Source organism: Macrotis lagotis, chromosome X (genome assembly GCF_037893015.1).
Source record: "Macrotis lagotis isolate mMagLag1 chromosome X, bilby.v1.9.chrom.fasta, whole genome shotgun sequence".
Lineage (NCBI taxonomy): Eukaryota > Metazoa > Chordata > Mammalia > Peramelemorphia > Peramelidae > Macrotis > Macrotis lagotis.
The window spans coordinates 151,339,342-151,366,320 of NC_133666.1; the positions used below are offsets into that span (position 1 = coordinate 151,339,342).

The 26,979-nt window shown below is 34.2% G+C and overlaps 1 protein-coding gene across 1 annotated transcript in view; it reads left to right on the plus strand.

Moving 5' to 3' along the window:
- The window catches only part of LOC141496879 (aldehyde dehydrogenase 1A1), a 60,836-nt gene extending 38,572 nt beyond the window's left edge, over positions 1-22,264 (plus strand). Inside the window, exons 8-14 of the mRNA XM_074199454.1 lie at positions 88-201; positions 3,033-3,135; positions 5,039-5,223; positions 9,771-9,935; positions 15,281-15,438; positions 18,193-18,267; positions 21,857-22,264. Coding sequence (XP_074055555.1) covers positions 88-201; positions 3,033-3,135; positions 5,039-5,223; positions 9,771-9,935; positions 15,281-15,438; positions 18,193-18,267; positions 21,857-21,929 — 873 coding nt within the window. The 3' untranslated portion in view covers positions 21,930-22,264. The remainder of the gene's footprint in view (positions 1-87; positions 202-3,032; positions 3,136-5,038; positions 5,224-9,770; positions 9,936-15,280; positions 15,439-18,192; positions 18,268-21,856) is intronic.
- Positions 22,265-26,979: the final 4,715 nt, after the last annotated feature.

The following is a 26,979-nucleotide window of genomic DNA, read 5'->3' on the forward strand; positions in this document are numbered from 1 at the left end:
TATCATTTATTCAAGGTGCTCTTCTAGCTGTAGTAGTTTTATATCCTTCTTTTCTAGAATCAGTCTGTGACTCTGTCATTCCTTTAGGCAGGATTTCCACCAGGAGTAGTGAATATTGTGCCTGGTTATGGACCCACAGCAGGAGCAGCCATTTCTTCTCACATGGATGTAGATAAAGTGGCCTTCACAGGATCCACAGAGGTAAGACAATTTAAGTGTAAAGTCATCCTCAGTGGTTAATTAAAAGTATCCTTAATATAGTTATCTTAAAGTCAAGGTTCCTTATAAAATACATTCTATTCCAAGAATTTGTATCTTACTATGGTCTTCACATTTATACCCAGATAAACAGTTTAGAGATAAAAAGAGAAATAACCCTCTGCAATTGAATTCAATGAGCATTCATCATGTGTCTCCTGTTTGCAAGAAACTGCAGTAGGTCTGGAAGAATGTAAACTCCTTGAGGGCAGGAATCCTTTCATTTTTATATTTATATTCTTGGTGTCTAACCCAGACCCATTTAATAAATACTTGTTGATAGATTGATAGAGATCTGGTATCTTCCTAATTCTCACTCAACTTTCCTTCCTTATTGTTTGTCATAAATAAAAAAGTATCAAAATAAACTTGAATTCTGTGAGCACAAACCAACTAACAAGGTAGACAAGGCCAAGGTAGGCTCCACATATTGCTATGGATAAGTCACATGTGTATGTAGAAAAGCTGACTCTGATTATAATGGATCAAGGTCTAAGTCCTACACTAAGTGCTGATGCATATGGCCATAATATAAAGAGAGATACCATGATGACATGCAAATCAAACCTAGAGTCCAGAAGTATGAAATGAACATTTTTTAACGCATTTGATCAGAACTGTGGTGAATGTTATCTGTGAGCTAATAAGATACTATGTGCTTACAATGCTTTAAAGTTTACAAAGTAATTTTCTTCCAGCAGTTCTGTGAAAGGTTACCCAGGTCTTCAAATCAGAATCTTTGAATTTGAGTCATTTTCTGTCATTGTTAACTGCAAAAATTTCAGCAAGTCATAACCTCTCTTGTGTTTGGGGATTTTTGCTGCAAAATAAAGGAGTGAAACTAAATAAATTCGCAAGATCCCATCCTGTTATGACAGTTCAGTTGTACAAGTTTGAAACATGCCTGATCTCTATATTACAGTAGTTTTCATTTTTAAGTTTTAAAGTAAAACAGCAATTTAAGTCATTCTATTAAGCTCATTTAAAACATGATTGCACTTCTTTTGTTTTTAAGACCTTTATATTCAGAAGCCTTTCATGAATATATGCTATTTGTCCATGTCATATAAGTAGTTTATAAAACCTTCCAAATTCACAAAAGACTACACAAATTTTCTCATTTGATCCTTACCACTTTTCCTGTGAAGTGGCTATGTAGGAATTATCATCCTATGTTGAATTGATGAGTGACCTGTCCATGGTCATATAGTAAAGTCAGGTCTTCCTGAGTCCAAGGGTAACTTTCTACTATTCATCACATTATACTTCCTTATATAGGGTATATGGAGTATTCAGGGAAAACTAACACCTGTGGTATGAGGACTTGCTGAGCCATTTTCAAGTCTGTTTATCCACCTTGATGTTCAGTCACCCTACTCTCACCTATGGCTCCAGAAAGTTGTAGCATGAATAACAGCCACACTCCAGTAAAACCATCTTGTCAGATGGTCTAAACCAGTTTGAGGGTAACAAGGGGGTCTCAAACCTATAGGCAAGTTAGGAAATTGTCTATCCCAAGCATGTGAAGATTTTCTACCAGCAGAATATTACCATATTAACCATGCTGGAAAGGAAGACACAGACTCAAATTAAAAAAATAGAGAAAGTGAAAAATAAATGCTTTGATCTGCATTGAGATTCTCTCAGTTCTTTCTCTGGGGATGGATAGTATTTTTCATCATGGGTCCTTTGGAACTGTCAGTGTCACTGCATCGCCAAGACTTGGTCATCCACAACTATTCATCATAGTATATTGCTGTTAAAGTATGTACAATGTGTACAAGGCTCTCCTGGTTCTGCTCACTTCACTTTGCTTGTTTAAACAAGTCTTTCCAGTTTTTTTCTGAAATTTGCCTGCTCATAATTTCTTGAAGCACAGAAATAATCCATTACAATTATATACCACAACTTCATTTCCTAATTGTTAGGCATCCTTTCAACTTTCAACTCTTAGCCACCTCAAAAAAGAACCACTATAAGTATTTTTGGACAAGTAGCCCCCCCCCACCCTTTTTAAAATTTCTTTGCATAAAAAGCTAGGAGTCATATTTCTGGACCAAAGAGTATGCATAGTTTGATTGCCTTTTAGGCATAATTCCAAATTGCTCTCCAGAATGGTTGAATCAGTTCCCAATTTTTCCACCCTCCAACATTTATAATTTTCCTTTTTTCTGTTCCATAAGTCCATTTGATAGTGAGGGAGCAGAGTTACTACTTTTCTCTGATCAATAGTAATTTAGAGCATTTTTTCCAAGTGGCTATAGATAGCTTTGATTTCTTCATCTGAAACTGCCTTTTCACACTTGTAAGAAGTAGCAGAGCTACAATTTGAATCCAGATATTCTAATTTCCAAATAGTCCTCTTTCCATTATCCACACAGCTCCCTTGGCTTCATGGTCAATTGTGGAATCATTGACCCAGCAAACACTGATGATGCATTAACACAGACTAAGATACCTAAGAACCCCCACAGTCTCCAATCCTGTGCTCTAGGATTCTCAACTGTCCTCTATATCTTTTCTCAATTGCTTTTTGGTTTTTTTTTTTGCTTTCACATCAAACTTGTTTTCCTGAAAACCATGTGCCTTTGGGCACAGAAAGTTTTTATAATTAAAACTAGATTAACATTGCAACAAGATATCAACTCCCTATTATGAGTGTTTAATGATTTTTCTTAAAATGAAATCTGATTTTCTTATTCCATAAGTGGAAATCTCAGACAATTCCTTAAAAGGAAAACTCAAATCACCTTCCTTTTCGTGCTCCATTTCAGGTTGGCAAACTAATCAAAGAGGCTGCTGGGAAGAGCAATCTGAAGAGAGTTACCCTAGAACTTGGGGGAAAGAGCCCTTGCATTATATTTGCTGATGCTGACTGTGAGTAAAATTAATATTTTTTAACGTTTCTTTTCCCTCAATTTCCATTTTCTGACCAGTGTCATTCAATTAGCTGAATTCTCAATCAGTGAATCTCTTGATGCACCTTAATAAGCAAATAGTTTCCTGTCTTCAGTACAGGAAACCTTGGATTTGAACTCATGCTCTGTCACCAAATAACAACAAACATTCAACACCTCATAGCTTTTTTTCTGTTTACAACTCTGTGAATAAGAGAGAATGACTAAATAACAACTCTCAGATCCTGTCTAATCTAGTGTTGATGTTCTATGAGTTTATTAGCACAATTATCCAATCTATGCATAGAAACCTTGTTTTAAGTCTTAAAAGTATAATAGCAATCAAGAGATCACATTCTACCAAGATCTCTTTCAGAATGCAAAAACATGCAAATTCTATTTGTAGTAGATAATAGAGTGATCCAAATGATGGACATTGTAATTTCAATGGAAAAATTAATAAACTTCAAGCCTAAAGGGCATATGGTCCTTTGTTACATTGCATTCTACCATGCTTTATTCGATATTTTACCTATATGGCTTTCTAGAGGAAGATGTCCTTGATGTCCTCTTATGATGTTTTTAAAAAGACTTTTTTTTTGCAAGAAGAATGTTATTAAGCATGTGAGAAAAATGGAAACTTAGTTTTGCTTTAAACAATCTAAATAAAATTGGGTGCTAAAGCAAAGTTATCACAGACTTCTAAACCATAGAGTGAAAAAAAAGAACTAATTCCCTTTGGGGTAGGAAATAAGCTATCCTTAGTAGTTTAGTGAAGGAATTTAAAAATTATTATCAATTGCTCTACATTTATGTTTCAGATCCCTAGATAATTAGAACTTAAAGAAGGTTGTGTTGTCTTTGATTTTAATAATCAATAACTTGATTGTTTTTATTAATAATTAATATTAATTAATAAATATTAATAATAATTTCATAGTAATCACTCATAAGAGCTAACAGTGATATTGTTCCTTAAAGTTTACATCCTACTTTTCATATCATCACTCATTTGATGCTCCCAACCTTGTGAGGTAGGTGTTATCATTATCCCCAACTGACAGTTTGAGGAAACTAAGGCTGAGAGAGTCTAAGTAACTACGAACCAAGGTCACACAACCAGTGAGTGTCTGAATCTGAATTTAAATTCAGGTCTTCTCAATTCTACGTCCAGAGCTCTAGATGCCAATCTAAGCTGCCTCTTACTTTAATAAATTTAAAACTCTCATATTATTTTTAAATGGTCACGCCATTTTCTCCACAGTGCATAGACAGGTAGGGTTTTATACTGAAATATTTGAGGCATTTTGACATTTTTTTCTGGGATGCAGGAATAAATAGATTTCAAATACAAAGAAACCATTAAGCTCTACTTCAGATGTCACTTTTGAAATTGATTTGTACATCAAAGACCAATTTCCTGAGTTTTTTTTAAAGTAACACTTTGATGACTGGAGACCTAAACACAGCCATTTCAAGTTTTTCCCCATATTCCAGTTTTAATGCAAGCCCCAAAACAAATAATCAGTGACAATCAAGCCCAGAATTCATTTAGAATATCTGCTTTGTGTTTTAAGGGTCAAAAAAATACTCCTTTGGGGGGGGGGGTTAAATAAACTTTTTACATGTGTAACATGCTGTGCTAAGTTTCTTATAAATATTATCATATTTGACCTTCACAACAAAACTGTGAGGTTAGTACTGTTATTATCCTCATTTTATTTGAAGAAACAGAGAAAGAAAGATTAAATGACTTGCTAGGATCACCTGTGACTAGTTGTCTGAGACTGGATTTGAACTCAAACCTTTCCTGTGTAGATTTCTTTTGGAAGAAAATATTTTCTTTTCAACTAACCTACAACTTCATGCTATTTCCTTTACAGTGAATAATGCTGTGGAATTTGCACACCATGGCGTGTTTTACCACCAAGGTCAGTGCTGTATAGCAGCATCGAGGATTTTTGTGGAAGAATCTATTTATGATGAGTTTGTCAAGCGAAGTGTAGAGCGTGCCAAGAAATATATTCTTGGGGATCCTCTGAATCCAGAAGTACAACAAGGTCCTCAGGTTGGTTAAATAAGGAATACAATACAATAGAAAACATGAATTATGCTCTGTTTTCTCGCTATGGATCTAGTCCTTCTTGGATGAAATGAGGATCATTGCTGCCTTGATGTCTTTTGTAAACTGACTGTAACAAGTTGGAATACTTAGAATTCCAGATCTTGCTCCTCTTGTCATGTTGTTTAATATTAATTCCTGAAACCAATTAAGACAAATTAAGAATTAAGACTCTGAGAAAGTATTTATGTTTTAAAAAATCCCACCAAATTCAGGAGGTGAAACAGTTTTAATTCTCATCAGTGTCTATTGCCTACTCTGTTCATCAAAATGAAAGCTATGTGAATTCACTCTTTAGTTCCCCAGAATCTTGCTTTTCTCCCTTTATGTTCACAAAGATGTGTTTATACATCTTTGTTCTATCCTAAATACTGCAGTCATTCTGTTCTACACCACAAAGCCATCCTGAAAGATTATCTTAACCTAATTTGAATACCCTGCTCTATCACATATATAGGCATAAATGTTTATCCTTTCATTTAGTCTACTCCTAACTTTCTCTAGAAAATTGGCAGTAATTTAAAAAAAAAGAAATAAACCAATCTATTTAGCTAGCAAAACTGCTTTTCTTATTCCTCAGATCTCTTCCCTTTCCTAGTTATATACCCATCTTCTTCAGATTGAGATTATACTAAATATGTAGTAGTTTGCCCCCCACACCTGTATCCAGGTATAATCTAATTTCTAAATACACACTGATTTTCATTGAAATAATTCCCTTTGTCCCTTCAATTTCACATCCATATCCATTTGTATTTTTTTCCCACTACTCCAAGAGATAACCAAGGACACATAACCACTATTCCTTTTTCAATCAATTCACCCAAAAGGGATTTAGAATTCTCTACATAAAGAAAACTAATGGTCCCAATCCATAAAAATTTTTACAGTGAAGCAGTATTTCCATTTTACCTCTGTCATTTTGCCAATTATTAATTGCTTCTAAAATACTTTCAAGGAAGCTGACTTGATTTGACCCAATTTGCTAAGTCTCATTATTTCTTAATTTTTATATGATTTGATCTTGGACATCTGAACAAATGTCAGAAAACAAATATCTTTATTTTCAATGGATTTTGATTGTTTGATTTTTCAGAAGATATGTTTTAAAGATACATATGGGAGAAATAATGAAAAATTTCTCCAATTTAAAACATTAAGCCCAAGACAGTTGACTGTGGAACTTGCACTGGGGTTACCCCCTCTAGATAGACTAGGAGGTCTCAAAAAAAAGAAGATATAATTTTCTAAGAAACAAAGAGTTTGCCTGTCAAAAGCTGATGATTTAACAGTTCATTAGAGCTTAATCCCCCAAAATGATGAAAAGATTTTATCCTAGATTGCATTTAAACAAATAAGTATGCTAAGACCAAAAAAAAAACCCAAAACCCTCCAAACACCCCTAGGGTTTCCCCACAAATTTTAAAATATCTTTTGTTGTCCTTGTGGGAAAGAATTATCATAAAGACAGACTCCTTTAACCTGGAACATTTGGCCTATTGCCTCATCCTCCCATTTGATGGGTCAATTAAAGACTTTTCCACTGTGAAGACAAAACATAAATATTATAAAATATAAAATTCTCAAATTTAGCTTTTAACATCTGACCAAAAAAATTGCAAAATAAAATAAACTTGACAGACAATTCACTGTGAATTGCAAAAGTTTACCTAAAATTAAATATGAAATGTCAATTATAAATTATATCTACTAGTCCATTCACTTTCCTACAATCTTAGCACTTTAAGATGACTCTCTCAGTCTTAGGAGACCTAGTCCAGATCCAACAAAGTCTGGAATATTTCAGATATGTCTGTATTCTGGAGAGACTTAAAAATGCTTCATAATTCAAGTTGAAGGATAGGATTTAACCAAGTTCTTTGATTCCAAATCCATTGTTCTTTTCCACTTCCTAATCTCCAGGAATTTACAGTCTAGGTAGAAAAGCAGATCAATTTGGGCCGAACTGAGTTAAAGAAGAAGGTTTGAGTTGAACCTTGAGGAATGATGGAATTTGTAAAGATAGACATAGAAGAGACTATTCCAGAATAGGCCAATGTCATAAATAATAACAAAGAGATGGCAAACAGCTTGGTATATATTTAAGAGTCATTAAAGATATCAGCCTTTCTGAAGAAAGGGGGTACTTATATAGGGAGTGGTGAGAACTGAAGTCATATATAAAGGGTGTGGTCAGATTATGAAGGGGTTTGAAAGTAAAAACCAAGCTGAAGGAAATAGTAAAGATGATGAAAGCTGTATTTTGCGAAGATTAGATTGACAAGCTTCTTATATGCAGAATGGATTAGAGAAGAGAGAGAAGGATGTTACAATAATCTAGGTTTGGGGTGATTTAGACTAGAGTGAACAGCAGACCTGGAGAGAAAGGATCAAATACAAAGGACATTACATAAGATAGATGGGGGAAGGTAGGGGAAGAGGAAAAAGAAAGAGTAAAACATAGCATATACCAATGATTGAAACAGGGCAGACAAAATTGGTCTATGGAATGGAAGAAGCAATGTTAGAACAAAGTGTTAGAACAAAGTGTTAGAACAAAAAAGAATGTTAGATGTGAAGTCAGAGGACTTGAGTTCAGATCTACTACCATGTGACACTGAGCAAAAAACACTTGATCTTAAGATTCAACTTCCTGTATTTAAAATAAGAGGATTGGACTAAAGGATCTCTAAAGTAGATTCAGCTCTAAATCTATTAACCCTCTATTTAGAAAATATACTAGATTTGACACATAGATCTTCCACTTAATATTCTTATGACCTTGAATATGACACTGGACTTCGCTTGGCCTTAGTTTCCCCCAATGTAAATGAGAGAGTAATTTAGATAACTCCTTGGCTCTTTCTAGTTTTAAATTTATGTTCACAATGACCCAACATGTTGACTATGAGGTGACATCCTAGAGGCAATTGGTATTATGGTAGTAGAGTACAACTGAAATATGTGAACTAGAAAGGCAAGGTTATATTTAGAGGTATAGAATTCACTGTGCAGTTTCCTGAATGCTAATAATGGTGGTGGAATACCAAAGGTGACAGGAGAAACTGATCCTTGAGTGCCCTACTTTGGGAAGCCTGCCACATGTTGTTTGTCTCTCCTGCATGATTGTGGATTGACATGAATTACATAATAAAAGAAAAGCCATCCCACAGTAAAAAAATAATAATAATAATGATAGGAATATTTGAATGTATTCTTTATTGTGCTGGGGGAGGGGAGAGGAGAAGGTTATTTGTTATTTATTTTTTTGTTTTTAAGATTAAATCTATTTTGCCTAAACTAGAAGAAGTCTATTGGCCACTGATGGGTCTGATCACATGATAATAAGTGTGGAAGCTTTGAATTCCACTTTGATCTAGCCTAGTTTACTCTTTCTTAGGAAGGATGGTGCTCTCCTCACGTTGTGGAGTCATCATATCAGACTCAGTCTGGACACTTAATTTCATCCATTAACAGCTGAGAACTCCCAACCCAAGAGCAGTATGGAGGCGTCATCAACTCACCTAGCCCTCATTTTTTAATGCCATAAAGTATTTAATAAGTATCTTGATAAAGTCATCTTCCTGAAAACAAACTTTCAACTTACTAGACTTTGACTCACACTAATCAACACATTCTGAAATTTCCAAATTGAACCATGTCTGAGTTTTCAAAAATATTCAAGCATTGGCTTACCATGTATCTTTAAATCGGACTTTCAATGAGCAACTATAAAGACATGGAGTGATTTGTATAGTAAATAGGATTCTACAAGCAATTAAGAAGACAGGCTGATAAAAGTGTGTTACCACTTGTTATTTATAATAATTGGAATTTAAAATAGAAAAAATTAAAAGCAAGTTTCAAAGACATTCATTTTACTAGAAATATCAGATGAACAATCTGGGGGCAAGGAAAAGTAAAATACCTTGGGCTACTCTTCTAAATTATAATTCCAGGTTTAAAGGATTCTTAATTTCCTTGTTCCACATAAAAATAAAATCAGAATAACTGATTTTTTTCTTATTCTACTTTTTTAGTGTATTAGAATAGACTCTGACTAAATTATAATTTGACAGAATTATATTATTATGCTTCATAAGACTTTTTGTACAAGATGGCTTTGAAAACAAAATTGCTATATTCATATATTCCAGATCAATCAAATGAGGTTATTTAAACACGGTGAATCTTTTCACCATTCTTTAACCACATGGTAAAGACCATTTTGAATTGCCTGTTCATATAATTTCTCAACACTTAACATTTTTATTGTTAACAACAAATCAACATTTTATATAATAGCTTTAGATTTACAATTCTAGGATAAAAGAAATTAAACTTCAGGACAAGGAAACTATTTTAATATAATGTATGATATTTACCAATATTCTCTTCTTTGAATTATAAGTTCAGGGAAAGACTGAATTATTTTCTTAAATTTCTTTTTTCTTTTTTTTCAATCTTCCCCAACCCTTCATATTTTCATGAAGATTGATAAAGAGCAGCACACCAAAATACTTGACCTCATTGAGAGTGGGAAGAAGGAAGGGGCCAAACTGGAATGTGGAGGAGGACCCTGGGGAGAAAGAGGTTACTTTATCCAGCCCACAGTTTTTTCTAATGTTACTGATGAGATGCGCATCGCGAAAGAAGAGGTAAGACTTGGTCACAATCTGTTCTTAAAGTTTCTTTTATTTCCTACAGCCTTTCCCACAAAGGGTATATTTTCAAAACACAACTGGATGAATAACTTTCCAGTAGATACTTCTCTCTGCTTCTTGTTTCTCCTTAATTTGCCTCTCTTAGTCATTGATGCAGCTTTAGCTGTTGTCATCTAGGATGGGAAACACAGAGCACACCCAAACCATCTGGCAATAATTACTAATTATCATATGGCAGTTTCCAACTATATATACACACAGAATAAAAATTTCTCTCTTCATGTTAAAAAAAACTCAAGAATTTTTTTTAAAAAAAGCAATTTATGTGATGGGGATTTGTCTCCCTTTCAGTAATGGAGAATCTTTGTAATACTTCCCCTTCTGAAAATAATAGCTGGATTGACCTCAATTTGTCAAGTATCATTTAAAACATTGAACCCACCTAAGAATCAGAAAACCAAGAATGTTGCATTGGTTTGTTAACATTACTAAGATTTCTTTATGAATGTAATGAAGGTTTTAGAAATGAGGACTTTTGTTGATCCAACATTGACTTTCTTTATCACTGAAGCATTTCTCTGGTAGTGTGATTATGTAATAAATAAATGAGATGTGTCTCATTTAATAAAAAAAAAGTGTAATGTTTTGCAAAGCATCTTCTTGAAATGTCCAGACATTTAAGAAAAAAGGGAACTTGAAAAAAAAATCATATACATGGAACTGATCTAGAGATGACATCCAATCCAGAACACTGACTTTAAATTTTCAGATAACTAAGCCAACCAGAATAAATTGCTTGCTTGTTTATGGCTATAGCATCTGTAAAGATGAACACTTCACAGCCTTTACTAGACTAGCTTTCCCATCACCTTGTCAAGAGTTTTTTTTTCCTTCTCTCTAACTGAAGTTTCTGTTTGCCCTTCCTTTTATTCTATCTAATAATAAGAAAGATGATAATCATGGGGTAATATTTAAATAGCACTCTAAGGATTACAGTGTCTTACATGTATTATCTAACAGGAATTTAGAAAACACATTAGTTAGAGCTTCCTTGCAAAATTCACCAATATAACTTGAAGATATCCCCTTATTTTCTCACTTCTGTAACCATCCTCATCCTTTTTACTGCTATTTACTTTTATATTACATCCTGTCTATTTTTCTCCACAGACTTTTTTTTAATCCCTTCAATGATTGTATCATGCTCTTAAAATCATTGGATGATAGATCTAGCATAATGAGAGATCTTAGAAATCATTTTGTGTTCAATTCTTATTTAAAAAATTAATAATAATAATAACTGGAAATCATCTTGGATATTCCAGAAGTGTTGGTACAATTTTAAACTTAATAATACTGGACAACATCTGGGGCAAGTCTCTTTACTATCCCTATGTCTCAATTGTTTCATGTGCCAAAGTGGTAAATTTCCCTATCCAATAAAGTGACAAAAACATATGAAGGTTCTGTGATTTCTGGCTGTGTTAGGAATTCCCCCCCACCAAAGGCAGGTCTGAAGCAATCCATTATCACTTAATAAGTAAGTCCTGGGGAGTTGGGTAAAATACATGAAAGTTAAGAGACTTGTCCATGCAACTATAATAAGTATCAGAAGCAAAATTTTAAATCAGGTGTCCCTGACTTTGAGCCTAGCACTTCATCCTTCCATAAGATAGCTTTCAGCTAATTAGCTTATTAACTTGAAACTTATTAACACTTCTCTTCACAGGGAAAATCATCAATTCTTCTCTTTATTGGGTAGGCAAACAGGGTATTACTTCTTTTATTGATGAGACAAACGAGGCTTAAGGATGACAAAGTGACTTGCCCAAAGTTACATAGCTAATTGGTGACAGTATGGAAGAGAATCTAGTCATTCCTGACTTTTTTTTTAAACTAAACTACCCCGCTTTTGTTATTCATTTTATTTTGCTCTACATAGGTCTCTATTACAGTCACATTCGGCTCTAGTGAGTATTTCATATGAGTTCATTTCTCTAAAGATGAATGTCTTTATGTATAGAAAGTGTATATGTATTTACCCTTTGTTAAAATAAGACTTTGAAGCATTTGCCTGGCTTTTTCATTCTTATGGGGCAGATTTAAATTGAAGTTGAAAGGATATGATTTAAAAAGAGAAAAAATTACTTCTGTGTTTATATATATATATATATGATATTTGCATATAGATGTACATATATTTGTATATGAATACATATGTATAATTTCAGTTGTATATTTGGTTTATGTGATTTATTATATTATACATAATAGGCTAAATATTATTAACATATATAATTTATATATGCTATATTATATTGACATATAAAACATAAATATGATCATATATAGTATATATTAGCATCTATGCTGTATATTTACATATTTATAATTTTATGTTATAAAGCTATATTTTAGATATAGTTTATATATATTATATAATACATTGTTTTCTAAATAATTTTAGAAGTCATTTCTATATATATAATATCATTAAATGATATATTTATATATATATATATATATATAATTTTAAGGTAGTTTTCTATCATACTCTTCCAACTCCAGTTATATCATATATGTATATTCAAATACATATTTTACATAATATATTCATTAATTTATTACATAATGTGTTATTATACTTTGGGCCACAATGAGTATTTCTTATTTGTTAATATGTATTTTTAATACTGTGGTTTTTTGATTTTCTGCTAGTATGTGCAATGTTCTATTAAGAGAAATATTCCCTCAGTATAGTTGTTTGAAAACTTGTCAACTTTTAGATTGCTGAAGAAATGCAGAAGATGAATGTGGAAAATTCACATGGTCCTTGTTTTTCTGAGCTGGAAATTACCTTTAACAACACCTAATTTAACCCATTTACATTTGTTAAAATAAGTTGTTATTCATATATTTTATATTACCTTCATTTTCCTCAGTATCTCATCCCCTCCCTCTCCCAAAAATCCATCTCATACAAGTAAATTTTTTTTATTTTTTTAATTTTATTTATTTAAGGCAATGGGGTTAAATGACTTGCCCATGGTCACACAGCTAAGCAATTATTAAGGGTCTGAGGCTGGATTTGAACTCAGGTCCTCCTGACTCAGGGTTGGTGCCACCTAACTACCCCTGACAAGTAATATTTTAAAGCCAAAAAAAGGAAAAGGAAAAACATAACATATCTTATCAATACATTAACCCAATATGAAAAGACACTGATGGGTCTTAATTCCTTACTTTTCCCATGAAGAAAAATGAGCCCTCTTGCTCAAGTCTTGCCTAAGGAAACTTAGCCACATTAATCCACCACCACCACCACCATACCCCAATCCTCCACCCACCCCAGCCCCAAACAGTGATTTACTTAACAAACTATTTTTTTCTCTTGAGCAAGTATTAAGATGAGCTTGTATTACCTGAATGAATACCAATTAAAAGTTTCTAAGTGGTAACCCAGAAACTCATTTGGTGGTGAGGAAAACCCAATCAAAGATTTAAAATATACTATAAGTAATCCATAAAGAGGCAATTATGCACAGAGGGGATTTCCTAGGAGGAGAGGTGGGGCTGGGCTTGATAGCTTTTAAGATTCTATAATTCTTCCAAATGGAGGGTTAACTACAATTCTAAATTGGAGGTTTTCCAAAATCTTCTATAGGAAGTGATGCCATGTCTCTTCTCATCATTCTCTGACCTGCATCTCCTAGTAGGTAAATAAAGAGACACACTGATCTTTCAAGATCACGTGGACAGGGTAAGATTTGTGCATAGCCGTCACTCATGCCTAACATTACTGGAGCCAAAGAGGAAAAAAAAAATCTACAACTGGGAAAACTCTTTCAAAATCATTCTGCAACTCTATTGTTCCTCTTGGCCACAGTCAGATTTCACAATCACCAATAAGCAGCGCATGCAACAGGTGGTTCAAATAGCTCAAGACAGTGTGAGTGGAAGAGTGGCAAACTAGAGATGCCCTCCCCACCATCGCCTAAAGAGGGGAGAGAAGGGATGGGAAATGTGTTGAGTTGCACAGGCAATATTCTCCGCAGAGTTAGCTCAGGGAAAAGGGGGAAATTGGGATCATGCTGTCAAACTACTCTTATAATAAACTGGACAAAGTAAGTGGAAAAACACAGAAAAGATTATGGTAGATTACAGAAAAGTACAGACTCAATTTGAAAGGATTACAAACTGGCCTTTTTTTTAATTCACAAATATTTTCATAGCTTCTCTGCCTCAATCCAGTTCTTTCTCAATTATATACTCATATTTCTTGGCTCCAAGACAAGGGGAAAATGGCTAAGATCTTGATGCAGAATGGTTGTAGCATACTTGGAAGATTAAGGGGCCAGGAGAATCCAAAAACCTGCTGGTGACCACAAAAACTTGAGGATTTATTTTGGTGTTGTTTGTTTTTTGTCAGCAAATGACTTTTTACCTCAAAGAGGATAACCAAAGTAATCTCTACAAATATCTAAATGTCCTAGAGCATTTTTGTAGCATTAAAATTTTTTTGGTTACAATTTCCCATATAACTTTAGGCTTAATATTATGATTGAAAATATATAATGAAAAAATTTAAAATAAAACTATATTTAAATGTGTGGTCCTACATCCCCACAATCACCACCACCAAATTTAAAAAGTCAAACACACATCATTGGAATAAATATACCTTTGCCTAAGTATATATCAAATTGAGTGTAAGATTTATAGATCAAAAGTAACTTCAAAAATCTAGTCACACCCTTTAATGTTTACAGGTGAAGAAAATAACGACCTAGAGTGATGAACTGATTTGGCTATAATCATTCCGCTAATAAACAGAAGTCGAGATTCCTTCTGATTGGATCATGTAGCCAATTTGAAATTAATGAACTGTAGAGAATTGAGGTGTGGAGCCAAGTTCTGAACACTTGTATCCTCATTCCTTGGTTTTGTCTGAATAGCTTCCTCCTCCCTTGCCATAAAACTGGCAATGTCATTGATCTCTGGGTGTGACCACTGATCAAAGCTGGCCACCTACCCCTAAGACATGCTCGGTCTAATAGTTAAAATCATAACTAAAATAGTTAAATCTGTAGTTATAGCTATATAACGTTAAATAATTATATAGCTATATAGCTAAAATAATTGACATCTTTCAAGAGGTCAGATATTGTTTGTTATAGCATTGTGCAGCTCTAATAAATTATTTAGAGGAGGAATATTTTAAACATGTATCCCCAAATGAAATTTGAATTCTGAAATTAAATTCTACAAATTTGGAATATAGACCAAAAGCCTCCCTCTATGTCTATCCCCACCTGATCTCTCCTCTTCCTGTTGAGCAGATCTTCGGACCAGTTCAACAAATCATGAAGTTTAAAACAATTGATGAAGTGATCCAAAGGGCCAACCACACCAACTATGGCTTAGCAGCAGGCATTTTCACCAAAGATCTTGATAAAGCTATCACAGTTTCTTCTGCTCTTCAAGCCGGAACAGTCTGGTAAGTCAAACCTTATTGATGTTGACCTTTTGAATTATGTGACATCTCAAATGACATTAACAGAAGAACTTAGACTTTTACAGAATCAGATTTGGTTTTCTTTCAGACCAGGTGGCCTGCTGGGATATTTCCTTTCCCTTTTCTCTGAGCTGCTGATAATTTTATAGATAATAGATATTATAATTTAATTGAGTCTGTTTTCCTTGTGTGGTTTATTTCTTGAACATATTTTCCTGAAATCTGTTTTTTAATTAAAACTATTAGAAAAGCAGGGCGTAAGTATTAGATAGAGATCCATGCTAGGAGTCTGGAAGACTGGAGTTCATTTGAGACCAACCTCTGACAAATAATAACTCTGTGGCAAGACAATTAACCTCTTGTGTCCCAAGACCCTCTAAGATTTTAAATTGCAATAGTTGCCTTTCAGCACCAGCAGAGGGAGCAAGTAATAGAGTTCTCTACTCTAATGAAATCACAGGACTAGAACAACCAGACAAAACTCAGTTATTTATGTAAACCAATTACACATTTAGCACTATGCTAAGTATTGAAGAAGAAATTAGCAAAAAAACTTCTATATAACATGAAATATATATATAATATATATAGGTATATGTGTGTTTGATATAATTTTTGTGATTTCATTGTGTAAGGAATCCCAAATAAGGAAATTTCTCCTGCCAACGTACACTGACATCTTTTTTGCAAGGCAGTGGGGTTAAGTGACTTGCCTAAGGTCACACAGCTAGGTAATTATTAAGTCTCTGAGGCCAGATTTGAACTCAGGTACTCCTGACCCCAGGGCCAGTGCTCAATCCACTGTACCACGTAGCTGCTCCTTATTTGGGTAGGAATTGTATCTACTTCCTCCTTCTTATACATACATTTATATATATTTTATATATAGAGACCATCTAATAGTCTATATATATATATATAATAAACTATATAATTACAGTGTCATATGCTTGATCAGTTTCTTGTATAACATACTGACTGTCTTCTGGTATACTGATTTTGAGATCTCACTCCCATTTCAAAAGACCTGCTTCTTATTTTTCTGTTTTACCTTGAATTTTATCTCACCTGTCCCTTCCTATCCTCATAACTGCCTTCACACTTTCCTCCACAACCATCCCCTATCATATCTGAGAACAACTTTCCATCCAACAATAGCACAACAAAATACAGTGGCAACAGTAGTTTACAATTCTAACATCACAGAGCTCATCATTTGTGTTAGCACGGCAGCATTGCATCACAGTCTTGTTCACACCACACAACTGCTCAGCTATTCCCAAAACATATTAGTATCTCTGGTAGAGATGAGCTTTTTTAATGTGTTCTAAATGATTTGTACTAAAATACATGAGATGCTTCAAAAGAATTAATACAAGTAGCTTGGTTACCCAATCATCAAAAATATTTTAATATCTATAATATTGCATTAAGATCTTCTGTCTCCATACATCACCTCAGTTTTCCTAAAAGCTGAATACTCCTTCCTGTGGCATATTGTCCAATTGATACAATAGAAGATTAGTGACTTGAAAACAGAGACCCTGTGGGCAAAGCTCCCATTCTGATGCTTACCAAGTGAACTTTAGCAAATCGAAACCTCCATGACCTCCTTTTTTCTGTAAAATGAAGGGATTAGATTAAATGACTTTTCAAGATTTCTTCAGTTTAAAGATGGATCATGATGACACCCTTCCTCATCAAACCCACTCTATCTCACAGCCCAAATAAAAAGTATGAGAAACAAGACTAAATCTCTGGAATTTGTTCAGAAACTCAATTATCAAATTTGTTTTAAAAACTAGAAATCTATGTACATTCCTAGCTTAATAGTTCTAGTTATATTTAAACCTAATAGTAAGCTTAATAGTTCTAGCTATATTTAAAAAATTTCTTTGATGTAAGCACTCTCACCATTCATTTATGCTATTGTTGACTTTTCCCCATCCCCTGGTCTAATTCTTAGGTGGTCATCTTGCACATGTTTTAGGCTATTATAATGGAGTCAGTTGGCGAAGGGGGAAGGATCATTTATAGACACTGTTCTTTCTTAACTTAGAGGGACTGGTCCTTAGATGACACACGCATTCTGTCTCTAGACCCATTCTTAGAAGTTTTCATAATGGGTCAAAAATAACAACTTAATACTCTACATTTAACTTTCCAATACTAACCATCTCTTAAATAGGACTTGGGAGATCCAAGCTACTGCTAATTGTTGTAGTCGGTATACATACATATCTGAGGCTAGATTTGAATTTACAAAGGTGAGTCTTCCTAACTCTGGGTAAGCACTCTAATCTACCAGCATTCTATAAGCACTGAGCACCTAGTTACCTAGAAAAATGTGGATTACTTTATAAATAAACTTTAAAGAGCTAATGCCTCTAACTGACCTGTTGATTCAACGAAACATAAGAAATTTGTGTTAACCCCCTACTATCAACTTCACAAAAAAGCAGTGTGGTTTGTATTTAGAGAGTTAAACTCAGAGTGAGGATCCAGTCTCCTCTGACACAACTGCTGGGCTTCCAGGGACTGAGGCTAAGCTGCAAAGCAAGTGCCAATAGGTATACTGGTGGCAGAAGTTTCCTCACTGGGAGTTCAAATGTAACCACTTGTTACAAGCGTAGTCCAAAAGAATTTTTAAAATAAAAACTCATAAACCATATGCATAACAAATAAATGTTTTATTGGATCGGTTAAAATAAGTATAAAATATTTCTGCCTTTTTAGGGTGAACTGCTATAGTGTGGTTTCTGCTCAAAGTCCTTTTGGTGGATTCAAGATGTCTGGAAATGGGCGAGAATTGTAAGTAAAGTTTTTGGGGCTGATTCTAATAACATGTTAAGGATCTGTCTCCATGTTACTCTTGATATTCCTGGATTCTTTGGGAAAAATCTTAAGTCATTAATTTAATGTCTACCTGTATTTCTTAATTCTTTGTAATTATGATCCTTGGTGTGAAAGGGACTATGAATGCACTTAAATTTTACATACATTCACCATATAAATGTATATATAGAGATAGTACAGATGCATATTCATGTATGTGAACTTATATTAAATTAAAGATGTATGCAAAATTTAATCATATGAATGAACTTTGGATGGTTCATCTGCATGGTAATTTGATTTATGAAAATGCCTTAATTTGCCATTATAACATAAGACAACTAGGTGAATCACAGTGATTTTAAATTTAAAAAAACTCAGTATTGGCTGATATAATACAAAGTGAAAGTATGAAGTTCCTGATAAATATTTTACTTTTAACTGAAATGACTTAAAGTCAAATACAGTAGATTGATAGAATAATTTATTAAGCACTTATTATATGTCAAGTACTGCCCATCAGACCATCAGAGAAGGCATTTCTGTTCCTTAGGCAAAATTTTTAAATTGTAGACCTCTGCCTACCCTCAATCCTTTACTCCCATTTTAAAATTGCACCTTCTGTGTGTTACTTTCTGATGGAATTTTGAGCCTTTAACACAAAAATTGGCTTGTCGGGGCAGCTAGGTGGCGCAGTGGATAAAGCACTGGCCCTGGAGTCAGGAGTACCTGGGTTCAAATCCTGTCTCAGACACATAATAATTACCTAGCTGTGTGGCCTTGGGCAAACCACTTAACTCCATTTGCCTTGCAAAAAAACCTAAAAAAAATTGGCTTGTCAATAAATATACTCCATGAAGATCAGGATTTTTTGAATATATATATACATTTGTAAAATAATAACAATAATAATATTACCATGTGCCTCTACTTGTATCCCATCTTCTCCTCCTCCCACTAAGGGCCATTCCCTAATTACTTTCATTAATTATCCTAAAACCTGACTCTACCTCTTAGATTCATTGCCAAACTTTCCTTTATACTTTTCAGATTGGACTACTAGATTAATTGGGTAATCATAAAATAACATGAGTAACATAAATTGCATTGCATTTTTCATTTCCATGTCTTTAAAGTGAAGGGATTAGTTGCAGTCATCTAAAGTACTATGATTCTGAGTTCATCTCAGAAATCTGGAGAATGTTGAATATAAAATGATAAATTAGTAGACCTGTGACTTAAAAAATAAACTAAACAATTCAGAAATATTGAGAGTTGTACCATTTAGCTAATTCATAATGATAAGGCACAATGAAATCAAATAATAGATATCAAAGTGCATAGCATTTCAATCCATAAAGGCAGTGTCTTTCAAAAAAACTAAAAAAAGTAATTTAAGCAATTGCTTGAATAAGGACTTAAAGGAAAAGGCAGCTAGGTGGCACAAAGGATAGAGCACTAGTCCTGGAGTCAGGAGAACCTGAGTTTAAATCTGCATTCAGGACACTTGATACTTACTAGTTGTGTGGCATTAGGCAAGTCACTTAGTCCCATTCCCTTGCAAGAAATAAAATAAAAAAACTTAAAGGAGAAACAGCATCTTATGAATTAGGTTTAAGCTCAAGCTTTCTGCTTAAATTCACCCAGGAAGTAAGTTTGGGAAGTTTAGCTGACAAATTAGTTTGGTATGATTTTGATGTCTTTCCACATATAGGTCACTAAACTCTCTAGTTTAACAATGTCTTTGCTAAAATGTGGTACCAGAACATACAAGCCTCAAGAAAGTGCATTGGGTCCAGCAGCTTCTTAACACTGGAAACTATATCTCATTTGTTGCGGTCTTAAGAACCAATTTTATCTATAATATTTAAACATTAGTTCACAATTCAGATTTTCCTACTCCAAATTATATTTGTGAAGTTCATTTTTAAAACCCAACTTCATATTAATCCTTATTCAATTTCAACTCACTAGATTTGGCCTGATATTACTGTTGTGATCTCTTTGGATCTCACTGTCATCCATTATGTTAGCATATCATAAATTATTTTGTACTAGTAATAAGTTTTTAACTTTATCCTTTCTCTGTCTTATTTTTATAATATTTTCTTTTTTGTGGTGTTCTTCAAGCCAATATTGGAAATTATATTGGAATTAAATTTGTCTTTTGAACAGTCATCCTTTATTAAACAATGACTAAATAAATTTCTTAACATCATTACTTATTAATAACTGGAAACTGCTTTTTCAGTTATGGTGAAGATCAAGCTTCCTCATTTTTAAGTCACCTAAAAGATATGTGTACTTTACAGCCTGGTGTTTTTGAATTATATTTGCCCAAAGATAACCGGGGCAAGGATGGTGATAATATTCCCCAGGTACCAAGATCAGCAGACACATGAATTTAATACCCCTAATGGTCTAGGGCAGGGTTTATTGATCTTGTATCCATTGACTCATAATGGGATATATCCTATGTATTTTATGCATTTAAACCATTTTTGTGAGGTCTCTAGACTTTACCAGATTGCCAAAGGGGTTCCACATCATCAAAAGATATTAAGAACCTCTTGTCTAAAGAGAGCTGTTCCCACACCTCATGATATTACACAGTTTGCCAGCCTATACCTCTGCCTTCAAGATTTTGTGGCCTAGGTTATGTGCTCCAGGAAATAAGAATGGGAACAACAGTGCAGATGACACATTCTCCCAATGAGACTGTCAACAGTTAGACTGATATTAGTGCACACCACTAAACAATACTTGACTGTCTTCATGAACATACTATCTCACCTCACTCCTATTTGCTAACTTCTGCCAATTATTTTGGCTACAGATGACAAAAATTCCTAGTTATGCCATTGTATTTCAATTTAAAAACATTTCCTCAAATGTCAATCCAGTACCTAATGAAGTGCAAGTATCTGTAGTACTCAGTTGTAATCTGAGTGTTAGTGTGAAAAACCCTTAATTTCTCCTTAAAAAATCCAAAGTGGTTTCTATATGGCTTTTTTACACAATGGATGACAGTGAAATCCAAAGTGATCACAACAGTAATATTGGGTCAAATCTAGTAAATTGAAAGGGATTAATATAAAGTTGGGTTTTAAATAAATTTCACAAATATAATTTGGAGTAGGAAAAAGCTCAATTGTGAGGAAATATTGAAATATGGTAAGTAAATTTGATTCTTAGACTGCATCAAATGAGTGTCTGATGCTTCTAAGACAATAAATCACTTCTCAAAATACTTATATCAATGCCCTTTGATCCATACCTATAATTTTGTAATAATTTTGTTAACTCTCAATATAGAAATATTCTCAACTGATTCATATAGTCACTTTATCTGTAATTTATTCCCTTTAAAGAGTTGATTGGGAACATTTGCCCATGGGCACCCAACTATCATGAGTCACAGACAATCTTGAAATGATGCCTCCCTGACTCTAAGACTTGTCCTCTAGTCATTACCCTACCCTGTCTCTACCCTAGTGACAAATTCTGTCTATAATGTACGGATAATGGTATCTCAAATACTATATGGAATTTTTTTCACCTCTAGGGGAGAATATGGTCTCCATGAATATACTGAAGTTAAGACTGTCACAGTCAAGATTTCTGAGAAGAACTCTTAAGAATGCTACAAGAGATGGAGCTGTGTATCTTCGATGAATGAGCAGCTCTTATCTAACATCATGAAAGATTTCACACCCAGCATCATTATATTCCTGATTTAAAAATAAGTAAAATAAACTTTTAGCCACATTAGCAGTAATAAGTAACATCTAGAGTATGTGCTTTAATCTGAAAGACTCCTTTGCCTTTTGACGCTTATGTGAATACAGCGAATCACATTCCAATCGACAATGGGAGATTTTGACCCAAGATCTCTCAAACATTAGAAGAGTCATGAGTTTTACTTAGTAGATGCTTCTTGTAGAGTTTGAGCCATTAAAAAAATGTGAGAGGACCAGTTGTTTTGCTTTTTATTTCTATTCATGATTTACTTGACATTTTCTGCATATGTTAACAACCAAATAGATGTAGCCAGTTTGCTTGTGCTGTGAACTCTTTCTTGTCTTTGGAAATGTTTCCTCAGATGTCAAACCCCATGTCTAATGAAGTAATTTGATGCCTGCACTGCTTAACTGTAATCTGAATATAAACTTCATTAAAACAATCTCACATAATCCTTTGTATATGTTGAAATTGTAAGAACAGATCTTCATTGTGGGAGGTAACTCAAGACATTTTCCATCAAATTGGACGTGTGTTTTCCTTTAGTCTTTATGCAGAAGTCCCAAAGATTTTCCTCATGATGTATTTTTTTAAATTTCACATAAGTCTTATGTTTACCCAGATGAAGAATGTTAAGGAAGACTGATGTGAGAACACTGGGAAGGAATAGCACTAGGGATACTGAAAATTCAAGTTAGAAAACTAGCCTCCTTGTAGTGGATAGAGCACCAGCCCTGGAGTTAGGAGGGCTTGAGTTCAGATCTTTAATAATTACCTAGCTGGATTAGCTTGGGCAAGTCACCTAACCCCACTGCTTTATAAAACAAAATAAAACTAACCTTCTTTAAAGGAGCCCTGACTTTAACAAGTATAGAGATGTAAAAAACTTCAGAAGTAATTTAATTCAATGCTGTCATTTTAAAGATGGGGAAATAAATCAGGGAGATTAGGCCCTTGATTTCACACAGGTAGCAAGTAGCCCAACTGGAACAGAGTTCAATCCAAGTCTTCTGGCTCCAAATGGGCCCTCTTTACCATGATACCATTACCTTACAAATTATGGGGACAAAGACAGGTTGGTAGCAGTTAGATTAATAACAATTCAGGTAAGCCTTTAAAATCAACTGGTAACTAATGATGGAATATTGAAAAGTTCTGTTCAGAGTATGAGCATTGGCACACCCTGAGGTTTTCTTTTAAACATCTACAACTTAGCAAAGCTTTGTTTTTATCCTCTGTGAAGTATCACCTCTTGGGAATTCAAAAGTCTTGATCTTTTTAAGAAGACTTGAAAGTGACTAAATTCACATGTTCATAGATTTTTGAACTGGAACAGCTATCAGAAGTGAAATTTTATATTTATCATGAAAATACTCGGGCAGAGAGAAGTTAAGTGATTTAGCCAGAAAACAAATCATGATTTTGCTCTTCACATTTTCTCACAGATAATTTATCAGACATGAACACAATATCAAAGGGGGGAAAGAAACAAGACATTAAAGTTGTTTTGAGACTAGATGAGCTGTCTTTGCTCATTTTCATTAAGTAAAACGTGTTTCACCGGTAAGAGGTTTTATATTTCCCCCTAATGAAACCAAAGATTTAATAGAAAGGGTGTCAAAATATTAATACAAAGGTTATTGTCAAATGTTCTGTCAGTCATATATCTTTCCTGTCTTTTCCAGCAAATCAGGATGACCTTTCCCAACAACAATAATTCCTCCATCCCTGAAATATTCAAATCTAAACGTAATGAAAGAATTTAACTCTATTTTATTTGAGACCCTTTTATTATGGCTTACAAAAGGACAGGTTAAAAAGTACTTTCTACGGATAAAAGTCTCAAGTATGAGACTTAGAATTCACATTGAACTGGGTCCTTAAGGAAAACTATATGTACCAATAGGAGGAAGTTAGGGTGATAAAAGAGTGATATAAGAAATTATAGGGATGATTTCTTGTCCTTTACATATAAATTTTCCCAGAAGCAGAATTTGAACCCAGATCTACTGACTTCAAAAGCAAGGCCCTTACAACAGTTTTCTGATGTCTTTTCTTCCTAGTCAAAGATTTAAAACAGGACACATTTAGATTTCCTTGCACATTGTTACTTAGCATGTGGATTCTTCACATTTTTCAAATAGCTCTTTTATAAGACACAAATGAACATTGAGGATAATGGTAACAGGTGTACACAGCATTAATTTATGAAAATTCTACTTTGCAAAACAGCTAGGTCATAGATGGAGCTATGATTCCTGAATCTGCGGTTAGGAAGACCTGAGTTCAAATTTGATATTAGACATTTGCTAGCCAGCTGACCCATGTTTAGCCTCTGCCTCAGTCTCCTCAACTGTAAAATAGGGATAAATCCCAGGGTGGTTGTATCAAAGAACATTCTATTTGGGCTTCCAGGTCATAAAAGCAATAAGATAGTAGACTAGATATTTTCTTCGAAGTCTGCAAGATAAAACAGTCAACAATAAAACAATTTCTGCTATTTCCTCAAAGACACCCTAAATCCAAAAGATAAAAACAAAGAACTGACGCTTACTGTCCAAGAGCTCACTCAACGGCTGCTTCCCATGACTCATACTACTGACAATAAGGCTATACTAGCAGATCCAAAGACATAAAACAGTCACATTAAAAGCCAGCCCTATACCCTAGAAACCACTCCCTTTTTCCAGTGCAAAGGAGTCCCCAGCTCCATGCTTCAGAAATTTCCTCTTGCCTTAACAGTCAGCTTGGCCACAGTCCTTCAAGAGCAACAACTCCCAGGGACTGCAATCCAGAGGCACCAGTGTTGAAAAGTTCAGAACTGTTGATTCTAGGGAAAAAACAGACCATGAACTGCTGATAAGTAACCAAAGAACTGAGGATCAGGGGAATGGGACTGGTCAACAGGACAGGATATTGGGAGTATGGCACCATGCCAAGTGGGAAGGAAAGGACAGACAGGTGGATCCAGTTCACACCACACACACACACACACATACACACACACACACACACACACACACACAGAGACACAAACAGTTCAGTATGGGAGAAGACTGAAATGCTTTGAGATCTATCTCTAAAGAAAATCACAATCAGAAGGGAGGTAAATGATAAGGAAAATAAAGGAGAAAGTACCAAATTTTTCAAAAGATATCTCAAAAACTTTGACCATAAACAGATAAATTGAGGGAAAAAACAGTAACAATAGGAAGGAAATGTGGCCTCCACTGCTATAAATGAGTTCAGATTTTAAAAATAAATACTACAATACAAAAAGAAAATGTACAATACTTGTTGAGAAAGAGGACCTTGGGGAATTTGAGAACAAAGAACCGCAATATGCTATTTCTGAATGGTTTAAAAGAGAAATGGGGATCATGAGAATAAAATATATGACCTATATAGCAAAAGAAAATGAGCAGTGTAGAAAAAATGAAAAACTGCAATGGCCTTAACAAAGAAAGAAAAGAGAGAACAATAGATTGGGAATTCAAATACATAGAAGTGAAGGACAATCCAGAAGGAAAAACAAGAAATAATTACAATGAAAGATAATTTTTGGAAAACACTCAGCAGTGTCTAACACATAGATACCAGAAATTTCTTTCTCTCCATCTGATTGCCTGAGTCTAAAGTTCTGATGCCTTCTACTCCAAGAAAAAGTGCAAGAATTTTGTGTTCCTGAGATTTCAGAAACAGGGGACTTACCATTGTCTTTATCTGCCTGCCCTGTTTCTCAGTGTCCTTTGTTTACCAGCAATGAATGATAGATATTTGAAAGGTTTATTGATGCCTTTTGGTTTGCATATCTATCAGTTTTGATACACCTAGATGTTTTAAAATGAATTATATTGGGGCCGCACCAGCCCTGGAGTCAGGAGCACCTCAGTTCAAATCCGGTCTCAGACATTTAATAATTACCTTGCCTTGCCCAAGCCACTTAAACCCATTTGCTTTGCAAAAAACCTAAAAATAAAATAAAATAAAATGAATTATATTTAAGATGAAAAATTTAACTTCTAAATATACCAAAAAGATTTCAAATCCTTTTTTAAAGAAAGATTTTATTTAGTTTTACAATTTTACCCCTATTGTTGCTTGCCTAATCCACCCCCCACAGAAGGTAGTCTGTTAGTCTTTACATTGTTTTCATGGTATATATTGATCTAAGTTGAATGTGATGATAGAGAAGTCATATCCTTAAGGAGGATAAATAAATTATAAGAGATAGCAAAATTACATAATAAGAAAATGGTTTTTTTTCTCTAAATTGAAAGTAATAGTCTTTGGTCTTTATTCAAACTCCACAATTCTTTCTCTGGATACAGATAGTATTCTCCATCGTAGATAGCCCAGAATTGTCCCTGATTGTTGCACTGATGAAATGAGCAAGTCCATGTTGCTATTAGAGTATACAATGTTTTTCTGGTTCTGCTCATCTCACTCAGCATCAGTTCATGCAAATCCCTCCAGGCTTCCCTGAATTCCCATCCCTCCTGGTTTCTAATAGAACAATAGTGTTCCATCACACACACACACACACACACACACATACCACAGTTTGTTAAGCCATTCCCCAATTGAAGGACATTCATTAATTTCTAATTTTTTGCCACCATGAATATTTTTGTACAAGTGATATTTTTACCCTTTTTCATAACCTCTTTGGGATATAGATCCAGTAGTGGTATTACTGGATCAAAGGGTAGGCTCATTTTTGTTGGCCTTTGGGTGTAATTCCAAATTGCTCTCCATAAAGGTTGGATGAGTTCACAGCTCCACCAACAATGCATTAGTGTCCTGGATTTCCCACACCCTTCCTACATTGATCATTGTCCTTTCTGGTCATATTGGCCAGTCTGAGAGGTGTGAGGTGGTACCTCAGAGATGCTTTAATTTGCATTTCTCTAATAAGCAGTGATTTAGAGCCGGTTTTTTTTTATG